This window comes from Xiphophorus maculatus, chromosome 16 (genome assembly GCF_002775205.1).
Source record: "Xiphophorus maculatus strain JP 163 A chromosome 16, X_maculatus-5.0-male, whole genome shotgun sequence".
NCBI lineage: Eukaryota > Metazoa > Chordata > Actinopteri > Cyprinodontiformes > Poeciliidae > Xiphophorus > Xiphophorus maculatus.
The window spans coordinates 25,248,411-25,267,203 of NC_036458.1; the positions used below are offsets into that span (position 1 = coordinate 25,248,411).

The 18,793-nt window shown below is 39.4% G+C and overlaps 2 protein-coding genes across 3 annotated transcripts; one reads left to right on the forward strand and one right to left on the reverse strand.

The window, feature by feature from the left end:
* The first annotated feature begins 1,498 nt into the window (after window positions 1-1,498).
* On the forward strand, window positions 1,499-13,507 carry LOC102235525 (protein arginine N-methyltransferase 1). 2 transcript variants are annotated; one of them, XM_005815059.3, is made up of 10 exons: window positions 1,499-1,601; window positions 4,051-4,146; window positions 4,240-4,395; window positions 4,476-4,539; window positions 4,614-4,756; window positions 6,542-6,629; window positions 10,317-10,432; window positions 10,516-10,666; window positions 11,576-11,697; window positions 11,775-13,507. In XM_005815059.3, the coding sequence occupies exons 1-10, from the start codon at window positions 1,575-1,577 to the stop codon at window positions 11,856-11,858; spliced, it is 1,047 nt and encodes a 348-aa protein (XP_005815116.1). In that variant the 5' UTR covers window positions 1,499-1,574; the 3' UTR covers window positions 11,859-13,507. The 2 variants fall into 2 exon arrangements, with proteins under 2 accessions (XP_005815116.1, XP_005815117.1); XM_005815060.3 differs by having other exon boundaries at window positions 1,511-1,601; window positions 4,060-4,146.
* An 849-nt stretch (window positions 13,508-14,356) lies between these two features.
* pex12 (peroxisomal biogenesis factor 12) lies at window positions 14,357-18,205 on the reverse strand. The gene is made up of 4 exons (XM_023348601.1): window positions 17,918-18,205; window positions 16,331-16,458; window positions 15,716-16,251; window positions 14,357-14,997 (listed from the first exon to the last, which is right to left on the reverse strand). Exons 2-4 carry the CDS (start codon window positions 16,451-16,453, stop codon window positions 14,613-14,615), a joined length of 1,044 nt encoding a protein of 347 aa, XP_023204369.1. The 5' UTR covers window positions 16,454-16,458; window positions 17,918-18,205; the 3' UTR covers window positions 14,357-14,612.
* Between the last annotated feature and the right edge of the window lie 588 nt (window positions 18,206-18,793).

Here is an 18,793-nt window from a genome sequence, read left to right on the forward strand (position 1 = left end):
GGAGTGTGGGGTACCAGTCCCAGACTCTTTGACCTGGTCACTCTAAACCTCTGGTCTGGTGAAGAATTGTAATGTTGGAGTTCCAGCATGTCTGACTTCTCAACAAGCTTATGCATGTACAAAAAATCAATCTAAGAAAATTACAGTGTGCAAAAATTCCAATGTATCAGAATGTGGATTAGAAATTCACATATTCTATGCTTTTAACATGTTTCTAAATTTAAATGAAATTATAATTTTCACAACAGAAATGATGTTTTTTCCTTCTTTTTAACCCTTTTTCTTATAATAGTGGCTAACTAATAAGTTAGCCACTATTTTGTTCTTACAAACATTTTTGAATTTTATTTCATTTAAGTTTATTTATATAGCAAATTTTAGCAACAAGGAAGTTCAAAGTGCTTTACATGACAAAAACAAGACACAAAAAACAATTAAGTTGACAACATGAAATGGCAGGACAACATGAAATGGCAAAACAGCAACAAACATTGCATGTTTTTAAATGCCAATATCAAAACATTAAATCATTATCGTCAAATATAGGAAAGAAGGCAAGTATTAATCAATGTTCCAGTTATTATTAATCAAAGGCGACTCTAAACAAATGGAATTTTAGCCTTGATTTAAAGGAACTCAATGTTTCAGGTGATTACCAGTTTTCTGGAAGTTTGTTTCAGATTAGATAAAACTGAATGTTGTTTGCTCCGTGTTTGATTCTGGTTCTAAGGATTAGTAGGACAAATTCTGTGTAACAGTTTAAAGGAGACATCTTTCATTTTGTTGTTTTTCAAAAGTTTCTGATGATACGCCTGCACCTTTTCCAACAGAAAACAACTGAAGGTACAGAAATAACATTTTGTTAGATGTTAAATTTGACATCTAAATCTAGGTTTAATTTAGATGTTAAATCTATAATTTTCATTATATTCTAATTTTGAATATAATAAAAATAATACTTTAATTATATTTATTAGTTAATTAATTATTAATTATATGTGAATGATTATGTGTGTGGCCATTTTCCAAACTCTTCTTCATAGAGAAACATATCTAACAGGTTAAAACTGTACCAAAGTGCTGTACAAAGACAATAACACTGTTGAATAAATAGATTTTAAACACAGATTAAGATAATGAAAAATTTCACTGGGTCTGGAATGTGACCTTTATATACTTTGATAAAAAGTTCACATTAAAAGGTCATGGGTCATTTTTAAAATCTAACAAGTAAAAGAAAACAAGCTTTACGGTGGTGTCACCGTTAAAAGGGACTTAACTTAATTAACAACACAATTCTAAGAAGCTCTCAGAATTGTGTTGTTGATTAACAACACATAAACCAAGTAAGAGCATAATCCTTGGCTCACATATTTCATTTGTTACACGATCAAACAGTGTCACACTCCTCGGGAACTACAGCAAGGATAATCCTCTCTTCCTTCCTTCTGTAGTTGTTAAGCGGAGACCTGCCGGTAGGTGTCAGTATGCTCCTGAAATAGGACGGTTGGAACTGTTTGGAGGAAAGGGAAGTAGTAGAGGAAGAAGTCAACTACGTTCAGCAGAAGATCGAAATGGCCGCGCCAGCAGAGAGGATGGAGGTAAGATCTTAGCGGAGGAAACACGACAACTGACTTTCACAGCTCTGTTAGATTCACTCACACCATACCTTAGTCTACAACAGGATTAGGAATATGTGTTTCGAGCTCTACTTGTTTTCAGATTCGGCCTCGTAGTTAACGAGCAGCAAAGCGTCCATTTTATATCGGCGTCAACGTTTAATAATGATGCCTTAAGTCATTCATTTCTGTCGCAATTGAAAAAGATACCAAAAAAACCATGTAAACACTCAAGGTGTTTTTTTTTATTGGGTGGTTAATGTAGGTGTGAGCGGAGAGCGGATGATTTTTTCCCCCCCAGATGGTATGCTACCTCAGCCGGTTGGACCGCATGGGCTCCAACGTGTTAGCATCTTGAGCTAGTTGAGCTAGCCGCTTATAAAGAGATGCTGCGTTCATCTCCGCTGGTTCTTTATTTAAAAGGGAACCAGAGCCGAAACCATTCAGCCAACACATTTACTCTTCTCCTGGAGAACTGTATATAGCTTTTCCGTTTTTTCTTAGGCATGTTTTTCTGAGCGTAACAATTAGGTTCAGAGAAAAGTTTGCCGGTGTTCGAAGTAGTTAACGCTAATAGCTGGAAAGAGCAGTCACGGTTGGTCTCAGACCCCCCTCCTCCCAACCGCGATTGTTAGAACTGCAGGGTTTCCCACAGAAGACTTGCCAGGCCTGGAAGTCGGGGCACTGATTCGGTCCACCATGTTTTTATATTAAGACGTTAAGTTGACAGGAAATGTAAAAATATTACTGGGTAATTATGTTACTGGAAGACATTGCCGACAATTCGTAAACCTACAATTATAGAATCTTAAAAACAACAAATAATAATAAAAAAACCCCGAATTAAAATAGATATTAATTATTTGCATTTCTGTTAAATCCAAATTAAGTCAGCAGCTCCTTAACCATTGTGCGATTTTAACTCCCCTTGTCCTACTATGGCACAGGGGTCAAACTTCAGTCCTCAGGGGTCAGTGTCCTGCAACTTTTAGATGTGCCTCTGCTGCACCACACCTGAATAGAATAATTAGGTAATTAGCAAGGCTCTGGAGAACTGATGTACACAAGAAGAAGGTAATTAAGCCATTTCATTCCAGTGTTTTGTACCTGTGGCACATCTAAAAACTGCAGGACAGTGGCCTTTGAGGACTGGAGTTCGACAACAAACCCCCAAAATAAAGCAGCTGAAATGAATTTTAAATCCAAAATCTATTTTGCATGAAACAATCTGTTATTTATCAATTCAACTACATTTAATAAATTTTTTAGCATGTATTTTTTGTTTAAAATAAACATCAATTATTTGCACGTCTGTTAAATCCAAATGAAGTCATCAGTTGGTGGACCTAAAAACATGATGTAATGCTGCTCACATTTACAACTGGCCCATGGCATAAATGAACTAAGCAGCTGTTTATAAGGCAGGGCCTCCATAAATGCCAGACCACAGATACAGAAATTCAAAATTTGTTTATTGAGAATGTCAATACTGTTAAATTGAATTTAATGGTTTCAGCATAGATGCATTAAAAGATGTTAAATTGTTTAACATTTAAATGTAAGATTTTAAGGAGCTGGCAAGTTTACTTTGTAAAAGTGCAAAGAACAATATTCATAATTAGATTGTTCTGTTACCACAACTACAAGCTACATAAGCACAAACCACAATCGGAACCCGTCCTCCCACTCGTAGGCGGGGGGAGGCGACCCTCTTGTTTAACGAGGTTGACCCCAACGTATCGGCACAGAGGGGGGGGCAACAAGTATGCCCACTCCTGCCCAGTGCCTTTCATCACGGCAACTCCAGAGTGGAAGAGTGTCCAACCCCTCTCAAGGAGACCGGTTCCACGATGTGATGCCAACCAGAATGTCCTACATCTTTATCTCTCATGTTGCTTTTCTGAATGTGTGGGTTAAATAATCTCAGAATGAATCTTTTTCAAGAAAATAAAAACTGTCATTATTATATGAGTAGGTTGCTTTTGTATTTTCAATTCAGATCATTCTCAACAATGTAGCATTTTACAGACCGTACCAAAATTTTTACAATTTCAAAGATAAATTAAAAACAAACTAATAATCTTTACTTTCATGATAAATTCATCCATTCCATCAATTCAATATTCTTTTATCTATTCTAGATTTTTTAAGGGTTTTCTTAAAAATTAAATGATCAACAATTAATGTAATTTCTTATGTTCCAGTATGAAATTGCTTTTTACACAAAAGAAATAGAAACCAACCAAAACCATAAGTGAAACTGATTATGAAGCCTCTGCAAACAAATTAAGCCTTCAAAAATACTAATCATCAGAATATAGAATGAGCCTATTTTAATTCATTATGCATTTCATCTATTGCTTATTGCGGCAGGCTTAGGTTTGATCCATTCTGCCAGCTTCAGCCAGTCACTGTGTTTCCCTTTGTTGAGGTTTCTCAGGGGGAGAGTTCTGTCAAACCTGCAGCAGAGGATATGACGTCAAAGGACTACTACTTTGACTCTTATGCCCACTTTGGAATTCACGAGGTAATTTTTCAGTTTTTATTTACCTAACGACAACAATCTTGATTGATTTATGGTTTTCGCCTTCCAACCTGTACTCTGCTCCCGTCTCTGCAGGAGATGCTGAAAGACGAGGTTCGCACTTTGACTTACCGCAACTCCATGTTTCACAACAAGCACTTGTTCAAGGACAAGGTGGTTCTGGATGTTGGCAGTGGAACGGGCATCCTCTGCATGTTTGCAGCCAAAGCCGGAGCCAAGAAAGTTATTGGGGTATGCATTCAGTTCCCCTTCAGCCGCTCCTCTTGTCTGGCTCTCCAGGTTAACTGTATGATTGGAATTTGTTTTTCCAGATAGAGTGCAGTAGCATTTCAGACTATGCTGTGAAAATTGTGAAGGCCAACAATCTGGATGATGGTGAGTCCATGGAAACCAGCAGGACTCTGAGTCAGGAGGAGTCAGGGGTCAAATCTGTGCTCTTTTCCCTGCAGTTGTGACCATCATTAAGGGGAAGGTGGAGGAAGTGGAGCTGCCTGTGGAAGGAGTTGATATCATCATCTCGGAGTGGATGGGATACTGCCTCTTTTACGAGTCCATGCTCAATACAGTCATTTATGCCAGAGACAAATGGCTGGTATGTATTAGGGGAGATGTCACTAATTGAAGGTTTTAACTAAGGATGCACCGATCCAGTTTTTTCATTTCTGATACAGATATTAGATTTAGTATCAGCCGATGCCAATCCGATTCAGAAATCAGTGCTGAGTTGACATTAAGCCTTTCTTTTTTTAAAGCAGAGACATAAATATACTGATTTACAAATGTATTTTATAACATGTAGCAGAAGGAGCCACTATTAAGGCTGTTCCTCCTACAATGAGAGAAAATTGGATGATGGGGCAGAGAAGAACCCTGAGGATGGAAGTCCTCCTGTTTGTGTTGTGTTTTCTAAGTTTTTGTTGTTTCTGTGTTTGAACTGTCAGCATAGACAAACTGGTATGACTAATGGTAATATTAGAGCAGCGTCATGGAATGTTAAAGGTCTCGACAACCTTGTTAAGAGGAACAGAGTAATGTAAAAGATAAAAAGGACAGAATCCAGATTATGCTTCTTTAAGAAACTCAATTTTCCCCAGCAGTGCATTCATGTTGGGCCTTTAATTAGTCAGGTTGGATCATGCTGGAGACGATGTTAAGGTTAAGATTGATGTTGACTCACTATACCCTCAATGCAACTAAATAAAATTGATTTAGATCGACAATTATCAGACCTTTTGGGGAAAAACACTACACTAAACACTAATTTTTGTAGTAGATGGCTACTACAGTGAATCTGTTGTAATTTTTAAAGAGCAATCATTTTATTTCTATTAAGTTTTAACATAAAAAAACTGAAAACATTTTCAAAGGTGATGGCTACATTTTCTTACATTTTGTGTATAGTTTCCAATATAATAAGAAAATGGATCTAAAAATGATTGGTACTTTTAAGTCATTCTGTTGTGAAAATCAAATGCAATTACTCCATGAAATAGAAATGGCTAAAATATGGATTTATTTATTTTCTAGTTGCAGAACATGTTTCTTTATTATTTTAGTCAGTTTTTAAGAGCCATTGTGGAAGGTCCAAAGAGCCTGTTGTGGCTCCTGAGCTGCAGGTTGCAGATCTCTGGTAATGGGCTCGGCCCAATCTGAACTCTGATCACCAACGTTCCTCTGAATGTTTCCATTTGTCCACAAAATTCACCAGAATCTATCATTTAGGGGGCTATTTTTTCACAATTTCACTTTCCCCTTGACAATGGATGAATAGAGTTAAATACAAAAACAAACTTTTTGAACATCTGTGTCCAGGGGTCCATTATTCCATTGCTTACGAGTTATTTTTATGTAGTATAATATGTTACGCAACACCCCACAAATCATGTCCCCCTCCTGTGGATGGAAAAAGTTTAGGCTCAGGATTTTTTCCACCATCTGCCCTGGATTATTCTGATATATATATTTTTGATTGACAGCACTAGTTAAGATATAAGGGAATAATTCTGGGCTGATACTTTGATGAACTTTATAAAAATTTTGGACTGTAGTGACAGGACTGCAACTAAAAATGATATTGTTTATTCTATGGATTAATTAATTTGGATAAAAATCTGGCACATTTTACTGAATTAGTTGAACTAAATTAGTTGAAGATCAGTTCATCGGGAGATGGATCCTAGTAATCGTTTCAGGCTTTTATAATTTCTTTTTGGTGTAGTAGGTAGTTTTCCTTTGGACTACGCCACCTACTGGCATGAATGGATAACTGCACTTGGCCCAAATATGGATAGTTTCTGATGATAGTGTGTTAAATGTGTCATTTAGAATGATGGTCTTAATGTCTGTGCATTTTTTTTCTACTGTACCTCTCCAACAGAAACCAGACGGCCTGATTTTTCCGGATAGAGCCACACTGTATGTCACTGCTATTGAAGACAGGCAGTACAAGGATTACAAAATCCACTGTGAGTAACTGCTTCCATCTTTGTCTCATACGGTCGCTAGGACTGTCACAATAACAAATTCTGGTGGCCGATAAATTGTCCCAGAAATTATTGCGATAAACAATAGCAATAAACAAAAACAATATTGTCACTTAGAGGCCATTGTTAACTAATAGCATAAAAATAGTCTAACACTGCAAATAGACCCTCTCAGAGGTCAATAAACTAATTTCAAAAGACCATTTAACACAGAAACTGGAAGAGCTTTAAAATATAAATAATTGGGAGGGGGGTTTAAAAGGTTCGCTTTAGGCATTGTTCACTTTCAGATCCTCCAGTTGATGGCAGGGGGTGGAGGGGTCTGTTCCCCACAAAATGCCACCGTGTGGTTGGCCATGTCACCCATAACAGAAATGCCACCTCAGTGATTGTGTCAGTAGGATGGTCCCCAAGAAAGTAAACCAACATCAGTGCATTTTATGTGCAGGTACTGTATGTTGGTTGTATTGTTTAGTTGCTACTGTTTTACAACATAGCCAGTTCAGTGGTTCACCAGTCATTCAGTTTGAATCCAAAGCGCTACTCACCGAGCGTTATGCTTTGCTCTGTGATTGGAGACCTGGAGCCTGTCGGGTAACTGACAGGCAGTAATGGTCACACTGTGATGTGAGACAGCGCTGCTCCATCTCCATTCATTTTTTTGGAGCTTGTGTGGTGAGGCGACAGTCGCTTGTATTCATCCCGATGAGCGAGCAGTGTAATTTGTTAGTGTGAAATTTTGAGCTCATACATGCAGACGTGCACATGCCTGCTAGTGACGCCACACAAGAAAGTTGAAAATTGTTCATTTGTTGTTTTTGCTGTCAACCTGAGTGGAGGAAAACTGAGGCTTTAATTTAAAACTTTAATTCATATCCACCAGTCTCTCCGTGACCTTTCAGTGCCTGCTGTCTGTGCATGGACTGCAGATATGAAGCCAGGGGAAGACGCTAAAGACGTCAGTAAAGACATAGAGAACAAGCAGCTCTGGGCTGTGATGGACGAAGTGGGTAGTGATGGTAAACCATCGGGAGCTGAGTTGGCACGTTTTTGCACACTGTGCGCAGGAAGGGTGCGGCATGGATCTAGCGGGAAAAACGTTTTTTCACTGCACGAATCTGACCTCGGTCTTAAAGCAGCTGTCTGACCTATTCAGCTCGCCTCACGTGAACAACAGCCTCGGCAGACATCCCATCCTTAATGACAGTCTGTGTGACTGATTTAAATATTCGCTTTTGCTCCTCCATTGCTGCGCTAGAGCCGCCATTTACGGGGGTTTCCCCCAGTGGGCTGCCTGGCTTTACTTGCCCTCCCTGGCCCTTCTTTGCCAGGGTTAATGTCGTTTGTTTCTTTACTGTAGATATTGGTAGTTTTTTTTTATACACCAGTAACAGTGATGTCAAAGACAAGTTAACAGTTGATGGACAGAACTGGGCGCGAGGCCCGCAGCGTGCACTAAAAGCACCTCTGTGCTTTGGCCGCCTCGTGCCCAGTCTGCACCTCTGAAGTGTTGAACCTCGGCACAGACATGACACACACCAGTGTTGTATAGTAACGAAGTAAAAATACTTCACTACTTTACTTAAGTATATTTTGGAGTACTTCATACTTTCCTGGAGTATGAAAATTTTTGATGACTTTCACTTTTACTTCACTATATTTCCGAACTTAATTGCGTACTTTTACTCCGATACATTTTCAATGTGTGGTTTAGTTACTCGTTACAAAAAAGCGAGAGAGAGAAACGAAGTGTTTTGATCCCACCTACTGATTAGCAAGTAGCAAGCAGGCTACCAAACAAAGTCCGTAGCCTACTTGCCTGGGCTGGTTCATCACCTCCAATAGGATACACCTGCTTCGCTTCTCCCATTAAACATAAAGCAAGTCTCGCAATCAGGAACAGCCACATGGAGGAGGAGACGGAGACCACAACGACTGCAACTACGTCGGACACGGCTCCAGGGGAACCACCAGCTGGTGATAGGGTGACCAGACGTCCTCTTTTTCCCGGACATGTCCTACTTTTCAGACCTAAAAAGATGTCCGGGGGGAATTTAAAAATTGTCCGGGATTTTGGTCAATTGCCTCAAAACACATTACATAGCTTACAGTGCATTGTAGGGCACTGCGCACGGCGCTGCGTGTCACGTAATCCCTGAGCCGCGTCAGTGGGCAGCATTCCCCCCCCCCCGCCCGCTCCAAAGTTTTCTGGGTTTTTTTTTTTTTTTTGCATAATGACCAGTTGTGTGCACCACCTATTGACTGATTCACTGATTTGTGAAGTAGAGTAATCGTAACAGCTCTTTTTCTTCATGTTGGCCGCATTTACTGTAATATTTATTTTTCTCATTTTCAGCACTGACCTTACTTGAAGGGAAAACTTAAGGCTTACAAAAACTTTGTATTTTCTGTCCTGGAGGGTTTACTAAGAAGCTGGTTCAGTTGTAAAGCAGGTTAAGTTAACCTTGTGCTATAGGTAAAGCACCTAATTTTCTTAACTAAATGATGCCTGCAGGTATATCTATTAGCAGGTTCAATTTTGCCTGCACTTGGTTGGGTACATTATTTTAAGTGTATTTGACAAGTTTACCAAAATATAAAAAATGTCATTCAACCTGCATTTGCTTTGTTTTACTTTTTACTTGTACTTTTCATTACATTACTTGAGTACATCCATTTTTACAGTACTTTCCATACTTAAGTACAAGAAGTTTCAGATACTTTAAGACTTTTACTCAAGTAACATTTCAGTCAGTGACTTCGACTTTTACCAAAGTCATATTTTGGAGAGGTACTTGTACTTTTACTTGACTCTGAGATTTCAGTACTTTATACAACACTGACACACACCATCTCTTACTCAGACTTGGCGACTTGAGAGCCATTAGTGCAGCAGCTTCACCTGTACCTCTGTGAAAGCTAATTTTCTGAGAACTCTGCACTGTCTACACAATTATACACAATTAATTAAACATGAAGCTACCAGGAACATGTTATCTTCCAGTGCTGTCATATTCCAGAAATGCAACTTACTTGGAGTAACAACAATGCAACCTGGATTTGACTTGTAATGTTTCCTTTTAACTTACCATTATTTGATATGGATAGCGTTGTGAGATTTATTTGACTTTGACTGAGGAGAGTCTTACAGTCAGGATTTCAGTTGTCCTGCTGCATTGTTGCTCAAGTTATTTTTTTTGTCGTCACAATTCAGGTGACTGAAGTTTCCTTTTTGCCAGATCACATGGCCAGTAGCATTTCTCAAACAATTAAAAAGCCAATCTGTGTGATCGGTATCAGTGATCGACAGGATAAAACCTGATTAGAGAATCCCTAGCTTAAAGTAATCTCATTACTAATTTGAGTACTTGTTACTTCTGACTGGAAGTAATATAACAAACACAGACCATGTATAAACACCCTTCCTCTTAAGTTTGAACTCTTTGCTGTACTTTTGTGTTCTAAGCGAGCTGCTGGTTTTTCTATCATCACTGATCCAAAGGGTCAAAGGTCACTACATGCTGCCATTTTCATACATCTTCAGTTCTTTCTTAGAGGACAAATGTTCTTTTACTTCCTGCTCTATTGGTCACTTTTTTTTTGTTGTTGTAAGTTTGTGGAGTCGTGTCAGCTTTGCTGGATGTGACCTGTGACCTGCTTCCTCCTCAGGGTGGGAGAATGTTTACGGTTTTGACATGTCCTGCATCAAGGAGGTGGCAATAAAGGAACCCCTGGTGGACGTGGTGGACCCCAAGCAGCTGGTTACCAATTCTTGTCTTATCAGGGTGAGTGGACACAGACAGGTCCGTAGTCAAACAAGTTAAGTGGTCAGAGGACGTGTCGGGTAATATTTGTTGTGTGTATTTAGGAGGTGGACATTTACACAGTGAAGGCGGAGGACCTGACCTTCACCTCACCGTTCTGCCTGCAAGTGAAGAGGAACGACTACATCCACGCTCTGGTCACCTACTTCAACATAGAGTTCACTCGCTGCCACAAGAGGATTGGCTTCTCCACCAGTCAGTGGCCTTTTATTTTACTTGAATTAGGACCCAGTCACACTAATTTCCTACAAGCAGCAGCAGCTCTGGTTCAGACTGGGCATCTCGGTGTCAGAAGAACCATCAGTGCAAAATAAATCAACGTTTCTCATGTTGGTTTAAAATAATATTGTAGTGGTATTCTGTTGTACGAAGCGCCTGGGAGACGTGGGGGATTTTTTTTCTTTTGTGTTACCTCGCAAAAGTATATCATTCCCTCATAATAACTATTGAATTCCTTTACAATAAATTAGCAAAAACACCCTTTTGTATAAATGGACTGAACTTGTATAGTGTTTTTACAATCATTTTGACCACTCAAAGCGCTTTACACTTAGAGTCACATTCACCCATTTGCACTCAAATACTCACACGTTTATATATGCAAATCAGTAAGCAATGCCCAGAGGCATATCAGCGTGTAGCAGGAGGAAGCTGAAGTAGAACCTAAAACCTTGTGATCACAAGGTGACTATTCTACCCACAGAGCTACAGTCGCCCCATATACAGTCACAATGATAACAAATGTTAGTTTAAAGTAGCAAATACCTTTAAAGAACCTCAGTGAACAAATACACATTTATTTATAAGGTTCCATGCTGTATCAAATTTCTTCAGTTTATATTTAAACAAAAATAGGTTTGTGCATAAATTCTGTAACTTAAATTATTAGCATTAAGTTAGCTTTTGCTGCCTGGCTTTTTCTTAATTAAAAAAAAAAAATCAAAAGAGTTATTCACACTATAATTTTACAAAGTAATTAGAATAATCGATTCTTGAGCATTTTGAATTTTAGGCGCCTACACATGGAGCATTCACGATTAGGGGAAAATTTACTTTTGAGTTTCCAGTAAGTAACATTCAGGTGGTTTGTCTTTGTGCTTCCAGGCCCAGAGTCTCCTTACACCCACTGGAAGCAGACAGTTTTTTACCTGGACGACTATCTGACCGTAAAGACTGGAGAAGAAATCTTCGGCACCTTAAGCATGAAGCCAAACGTCAAGAACAATGTAAGTGGACGAAGCAGGTCCTGCTCCACCACCTTCCACTTAGTTTCCCTAATTCTGACCTGTGTCCTCTCTTGCAGAGGGACCTGGACTTTGCCGTCGATGTAGACTTCAGGGGTCAGCTGTGTGAGATGTCAAAGACTTTGGAGTACAAGATGCGTTAAGGAAGCCCTTCCCCCCCCCCGTCTTTGTGTTAGTCTTTATTAGCAGTCACAGTATACAGGTTCACTGGGAGGATGTTCTCTAGTAAAAGCTCCCGTGCAGCAACCTTTTAAAGACATAATTTTTTTTGTCTTTTTTTCATAGTATTATACAACATTTCCACATCTTTACGTTTCAAAAAAATTGATGTGTTGATTCCTTGTGCAGTAGTCACTCTCAGCTTGGTACCTGTCCTCAGCATCCTACTGGGTTCTGCTTCCAGGTCTTGTAGTACAAACAGCCCAATTGTTAATGACGCGTTCCTCAGCAGCCTACAGACCTGTTACAGCGAGACGTTGCCGTCCAAAAGCAAATGGGTTGAAAGCAAGGCCAAAAGAAAGTTTTTCTTTCTCTTTTTTTGTATTGTTTTTGGCTGCTGCTCTTTTTAACAAATAAAGTGAATAAACTGCTGGTTTTTTTCCCTCACTCTGTGTTCACGACCTTCTAAAAGATTCCCAACCTTTCATGATAGAGGTGCATCAATCAGACTTTTTCTGGTCTGTGCAGATTTCTAATTTCCTGACATCTGCCCCGACAGTCAGATATGGACCAATTTTAATTTTTTCTAATGACTGTGAGACAAAAGAGAGGGACAATGTGCTGCAGATTCTTTAGTGGATTATTTTGAATGTAACAGATTGAGGATATAAAGAGGTACATATGGTGGTGTGTTGGGGTTGTCAGGGGAGTAAATTTCCACCAAAAACGTCGGCAATTTACAGACTGATCTCAGAAATTTTCTAGAAGAAACGAGAAAATTTCTGAGTTCCAAAAAACTCAACTTCTGTAGTTTTTGTCTGTAATTTCTGACATCATCCTCAGAAATGTCCTAAAATAAACTTTGTAATTTCTGCTTCAAAAGTAAATTTTCCATTTTTGAAACTCAGATGTCAAGTCAAATGTTTTCAACTGCTGAGACGTCTCTACGTACAATGTCTCCACTCTGCCATCACGGTCACATGTATCTAACCTTAATCTGATTACCTAAAGCCATTAATAGTCATTGTTGGATGCATTTCTAGTCCAGAAGTGCATCATTTATACTCATCGGCAAACGACAAAATCACATCGAACTTCCAAAACATACATTAATTTTATGTACAAAATATATTGGCTTTATTATCTGAATATTATTTATGCAGAGCAGCCTATCAGTGATGTTAAGAGCCTGTGATTGGTTGATGAATCTACCAGTAATGTTGTAGGTTTTCAGTATTGCTATGGGTTAATGATGCATGTTGGAGAATTTCAGTCACACCCTGCTTCACTCCAGGCTCTAAACTTTGTTTCATGTCTGGAAGCTTTTAAACTTCCATGATATTCCCAATATCAGGGAATGTCTACTGTCTTTTATTGATATTGGAACAGAAACACCTTATTGAGAAAAGTAAAGGATGACCGAGTGGACCATCATGATCAAGAACAGGTGCCCAGTTCAAATGAAAACATACCAGCCAATGGTTCGATTCATCTTATAGGAGTTGATTATGTTGTTGGCCACCATTTCAGAACTTGGCAGCATGAGTTCTGTAATCCCTGACATCATCCTCAAATACTTTGGTCTGTTAGGTTTGGTGTAACTTAATTTCAATAAACCTCATTTGCAAAATCATGACTGTGTGTTCATGTTTCTATGGGGTGCCGGTTGTAAAGTCACACAGTAAAACATTTACAGCAATATTTTAGCTTCCAAACTAAATGAGTTCACAAATTACTTAGGAGACTAAATATTTAGTCCCCATATGTTTAAGTCTGAGCAAAAATACTTAGTTCACTATTTAGTTCCAAAATAAATACTTAGTCTAAGCATTTAGTTCCAATGTATATATTTAATTTCCAAACTCAAACCCTAATATTTGTTTTCTAAGTATTTACTTAAATATTTAGGTCCATGCATGTTTGCTCACCTCAATAGCTGTTCCCAATCTGCACAATCCAGCCCAGCTTTGATGAATATTAGAGACCATCTCATACTTTTACGTTTTGATCAAAATCAGGCCTGTGTGTTTCTCTATGCCAGTGCTTCTCAATTCCAGTCCTCAGGCCCTCCTGCTCTGCATGTTTTAGCTGTACCCCTATTTTAGAACAGCTGATCCAAATGATTGCATTACCTGTTCTGCAGCCACCAAGTACTGCAGAAGCCTGTTGATCACTCATAGATTCAATCCAGGTGTGTGGCAGCAGGGAAACACCTAAAACATGCAGGGCAGGGGGGCCTGAGGACCGGAATTGAGAAGCGCTGCTCTATGCAGACAGACTGTGATTCACGCTGTCATTTAATGTGAAATTCCCTTTTCTGGGGTCAGGCTGAGGCCTCAATACCTTAACAGGACGACCCTTCTAAAAGGACCAAACAACAGACAATTGATTGTCTTCTCATCCAGCTGTTTTACAAAACAAATGATTTTATGGGCATCTTTGCTTAATTAAGCGTCGATTCAGTTTCACAAAAGTGGTAGGAAAGGTTTTATTTGCAGCACTCTTATATACAGTATATTTACTGATTTAATAAATACAAAGACAAAGTGTAAGCAATTAAAATCTGAATTAGATCATAATTTATCAACTTTAAAATTAACTTTTGCATACAAAAGTAAAATACCATTTTCACTCTTCACAAAGAGCTGTTGATAGAAGCCTGCACAGGAATGCGGCAAACAGTAAGGTCACATTTCTCCAAAAGATGGGAAACATCTGAAATGACCTCCAGAGAACTCTTAGCTCTCGGACTCATAGATCTTGATGAGGTGTTGCAGTTCTGTGGGGAATCCAGTGAGTGGGCAGCAGTGGTTAGCCTTCACATACGTGTAAATGCAGCGGTAACAGAAGACAAAGCCAGATGTGGACAGCACAGTGGAGTTGGCCCAGAGCTTTCGGCACAGCGGGCAGTTCTTCTCATCCTCCTGGACATCCTCCTGCAGATGGAGCGGGGGAGGAGGTGCAGGCAGGGAAGTGATGGTTTTAACTGTGCTCTGGTTTTCCGAGGAATACCACCACTCCAGGAACTGCAGGAAGAAGACGCCCAGAGACAGGGAGGTGGAGAGGGAGACGGCCACACCCTGAGCTGCCCGAGACATGAGCCACCATGCTCTCTGCATCAGTCTGCAACCACAGGAACAACAGCATGATGTTTCTCTGTTCTCCATTCAGATATACACATTATGTTCAAGTTGTGTTCATCAGGAAATCTGGAAGCAGGATCTTTTTTTTAATAACTAAGAAAAATAAGCGCTAAAGAAAATCCTGAAGCTCCGTTTCTTCGGGCACTAATAATACAAAAACATGACCTGTCCTCACAAACGACAGAAACTTCCCTTCCTCTGCCAGCAGCATACATGCCCTTTCCCTCCTGCATAATTGGGCGTTTATTGTTTTATCATTTTGGGTGAAAAATGTATTATAAAAGAGTTTTGATTTATTGTTTCTATAGATTTCAATTGAAGATGTTAAATAGAAAAGAAAACTGACAGTATTAGGGCAAGTGTTATTTTTTTTACTATTTTCTAAACTGTTTCTTCCACAGGACTATAAATAAATATTAGTAGATTTATATGATTAAAAGCAATTTAGTGATATATATCACACTTCATTCAGTAGGTAGCATCCTGAAGAAGACTGGTTAAAATGTGAATGTTTTTCCAATGTTTGTGTTTTTAGTGCTATGAATGCTGTGCCATACAGTGCCAGGCATGCAGAGACCTAAAGTAGAACTTTATCATAATTTTTATTGTTATCACAACTGTACCTCAAAATATTGCAATAAAATTCAGTCTCCATAATACCCAGCCCTACTCCTGAAAACCCTGAACAGTTCACCTACCTCCCATCGGCCGGCCTGGGCCTGCAGCTGGTTTTCTGCTGTGCATCTCTGAGGTCATGTGTGGTGAGCCGTGCCAGTCTGACATTGGCCAGCCACAGCAGGGGACTGTGTGTTCTGCTGACTCCGAAAACAAAAAGCAATTGCTGGCAGAAGATCCAAGACCTCCAGGCCGAGCTGACATATGGGTATGCTGCCACCGCCGCTCGGTACAACCTCTGCTTCCTGGTCTGTGACAGCCTGATGGAGAAGTCTTCCTCCTCTCTCTGCCGGGCCAGCATCACCTCCAGCTTGGCCCGCAGGTATGGCACCAGGCACAAGAGCAGCAGGGACCGCCAATGAGAACTCTTGTGCAAGCCCAGGCGAGCAGGAAGGCCCCGCCCACCTGAGACCCTCTTGAGTCCATAGAAGTTCTCAGAGAAGGAGGAGCTGCACTGGGACAGGAAGTGGTTCTGCAGGACGACATCCAGCAGCAGGTAGAGCTCATCGAAGCGTTTCCAAATGAATCCAAACTGGGACGGGTTGGATTCAGCCAGAACCTGAGACAGTTGGAGCAGCAGGGTAAGAAGAAGAGGAAAATCTTCATATAACCTGGTGTCTACCAACAGGAAGCCTCACCTTGACTGCATGTCTCAGAGCAGGTCTGACAGCCTCCATCAGAGACTCCTGGGCCAGCACTTCAAAGATGGATGGCTGCTCATTAACAACCGTGGAGGTCAGGTGGGCTCCAGCCTCCGCCATGCCTTCTGCAAGAGACAAACCTGTCACCTCATTAATCTGGCAAAGTATCTAAGAATTAAACAGAAGAGTTATTTCTATACCCACTAGTCCCCCAAAAATGATGTCTTCTGTTTGCATATGGACCCATGTTCAGTCGTGGTGAAAACAACTTTCTGTACAACTTCACAACTTCAGTGTTTCACATGTTGTGGAGGAAATCTGAGCCAGTTTCCTGTGCATTGTTCTTTTGGTTCATGGAGGTTTGCAGACAGTGTTCCATTAGGGCCTCAAACACAAAATTTCAATCAGATTTAGTCCTGAACTTAATGGGACTGAGCAGTTTCTCTGGTTTACAGTATTCTGTTGTAGACTAGTGGTCGTGTTTGTGATCATAGTCTGCATCTATGAACAGCTTTCTGATATTTATTTGTAGCAACGAGACATAAAATAAGGTCAGAATTTTTTTCACCTCACCTGTTTAAAACACTTGGCTAAATATAAGTAAATGTGGAAAACCTGAAACATGGAGTCCTCTGTATAGTTGAGTAAAAATTGTGTAAAAGTAATCTTTTAATTTTACCAATATAGAACAAACTGAAGATTACTGTGATGGCAAGAACCGTTCAAACTTCAAACACTCAGCAACTGTGAGACAAGTTTCACTGCTATAATGCCAATAAAGATTTTTTCTTATGTTACTGTGACACTTGATTTTGACATCTACTTTTAGTAAAATGCAACCCCCCAGCTCGCTCCTCCTGGGTGCTGCAGTGTACGAGCCGAGCGCCTCTCCCCTGCGCCAGCCTCAGCAGCGTCACGCGGTGAAGGAAGTCAGTTCCTTCAGACTAGCAACAGCAGCAATTAGAAAACACTTGGTGAGACTGCATATCTGCTGAGCTCACCACAGTCCAATGACTGATATCTTGAATTAGTATTGTGTCTAGTCAAAATGTCAGATTTACATAGCATTTTGCAATTTCAATAAAAAAAAGAAAAAAAGGCTTTTGTTAAAAAAGCCCAGATAGACCAGTGCCAGTTAACTGTTTGTATGCTAGTGTCAGCTCTTTGATGGCTGTTTGAAGAAAGCTTATTTATAAATGTATTTGCCAATTGAACAAATATTATAATAGTATTATCTTGTTGTTGACTAAAGTTAAACATAGGGCAGTAAGATACATCTGTTTTTTGGAAACATTGGTATGATTGCCTCCTGAATGGTGAGGGGTCTCTTATGTACTTTTATATTTATTATTGATTGGGGGGGGGGGGGGGGGGGTGGAATTACGAGATTATAGAATTACGAAATTCCATAGACTTTGAGTCTGAAATAAAATCAGTTTAAATTTAGCAAGTGTCTGAATATTTTTGAACAAATCCACTATCTTCATAACGTAGTGGAGCACGTACAGCTTAGTTGTACTCTTCAGCTGTGAGGTTGTCTCCAATTATTTAAAATAGAAAACAGAGTCAGCCACATGAACCCACCTTGCTGATGTTGTTCCTGTCAGCAGCAGAGCAGCGTCACTAACGTGTCTTCATACTACAGCAGCGTCACGCGGTGATTTATCAACAGGTCGGGGTGCGTGAGACCTCGCAGTAAGAATGCCAACATGGTGTTTCGTTTTTAGGGTTCCGTTACTTTAGAGTCTGCAACCAAGAATCCTTACTGACCAAAGTTACAGCAGACGCCACTTCTTCGCACAGCACACAAATTCTTCTTCGCTGCGCTTTACCTGTAGCGCCAGCTCACAGTAGAGAAATTACTGCCACCAACTGCCATAGTATTCTTCTTCTTGATTTTTATTGGCGATTGGCAAGAAACGTGAAGTAGGCGCCATCTACTGTACTGGTATCGAATGATGGTCTAGTTATTTAAGAACTTAGGTAGAAAACAAACATATAAATCATTATTCGATTTCAAACAAAAATTAAATTACTTAATAGAATTTGATAATATGTAGTAGGTACAAGTATGTGTGTATGTATGTAGATAGATAGATAGATAGATAGATAGATAGATAGATAGATAGATAGATAGATAGATAGATAGATAGATAGATAGATAGATAGATAGATAGATAGATAGATAGATAGATAGATAGATGTGTGTGTGTGTAATGTATAGATATTTAAGTAGATATATTTATGCATACATATAAATTGATAGTATGACTTACTAATCTAACCTTTTCCTTAACGCTGAAGTATGTAACTTTTTATGTTCATATTTGTTTAATTGCTTGTAGCTTTAATACATAGATTAAATTATACTGGACTGTATTTTCTATTTTTTACTAATTGGTTGATTTGGATTTTATTTAGTGGTGACAGAGTAAAGGGACTGGACAGAAATGTTAGTTT

What these genes read in the sequence shown, in the direction of transcription:
- pex12 (XM_023348601.1), bottom strand. Translation starts at nt 16,453, where the DNA reads ATGGCGGAGGCTGGAGCCCACCTGACCTCCACGGTTGTTAATGAGCAG. An exon ending in CTCTGAGACATGCAGTCAAG is followed by an intron (nt 16,252 to 16,330) that starts GTGAGGCTTCCT and finishes CAACTGTCTCAG; the next exon opens with GTTCTGGCTGAATCCAACCC. An exon ending in CCCAGGCCGGCCGATGGGAG is followed by an intron (nt 14,998 to 15,715) that starts GTAGGTGAACTG and finishes CTGTGGTTGCAG; the next exon opens with ACTGATGCAGAGAGCATGGT.
- LOC102235525 (XM_005815059.3), top strand. Translation starts at nt 1,575, where the DNA reads ATGGCCGCGCCAGCAGAGAGGATGGAG. An exon ending in GGCCAACAATCTGGATGATG is followed by an intron (nt 4,540 to 4,613) that starts GTGAGTCCATGG and finishes TTTTCCCTGCAG; the next exon opens with TTGTGACCATCATTAAGGGG. An exon ending in AGCCAAACGTCAAGAACAAT is followed by an intron (nt 11,698 to 11,774) that starts GTAAGTGGACGA and finishes CCTCTCTTGCAG; the next exon opens with AGGGACCTGGACTTTGCCGT.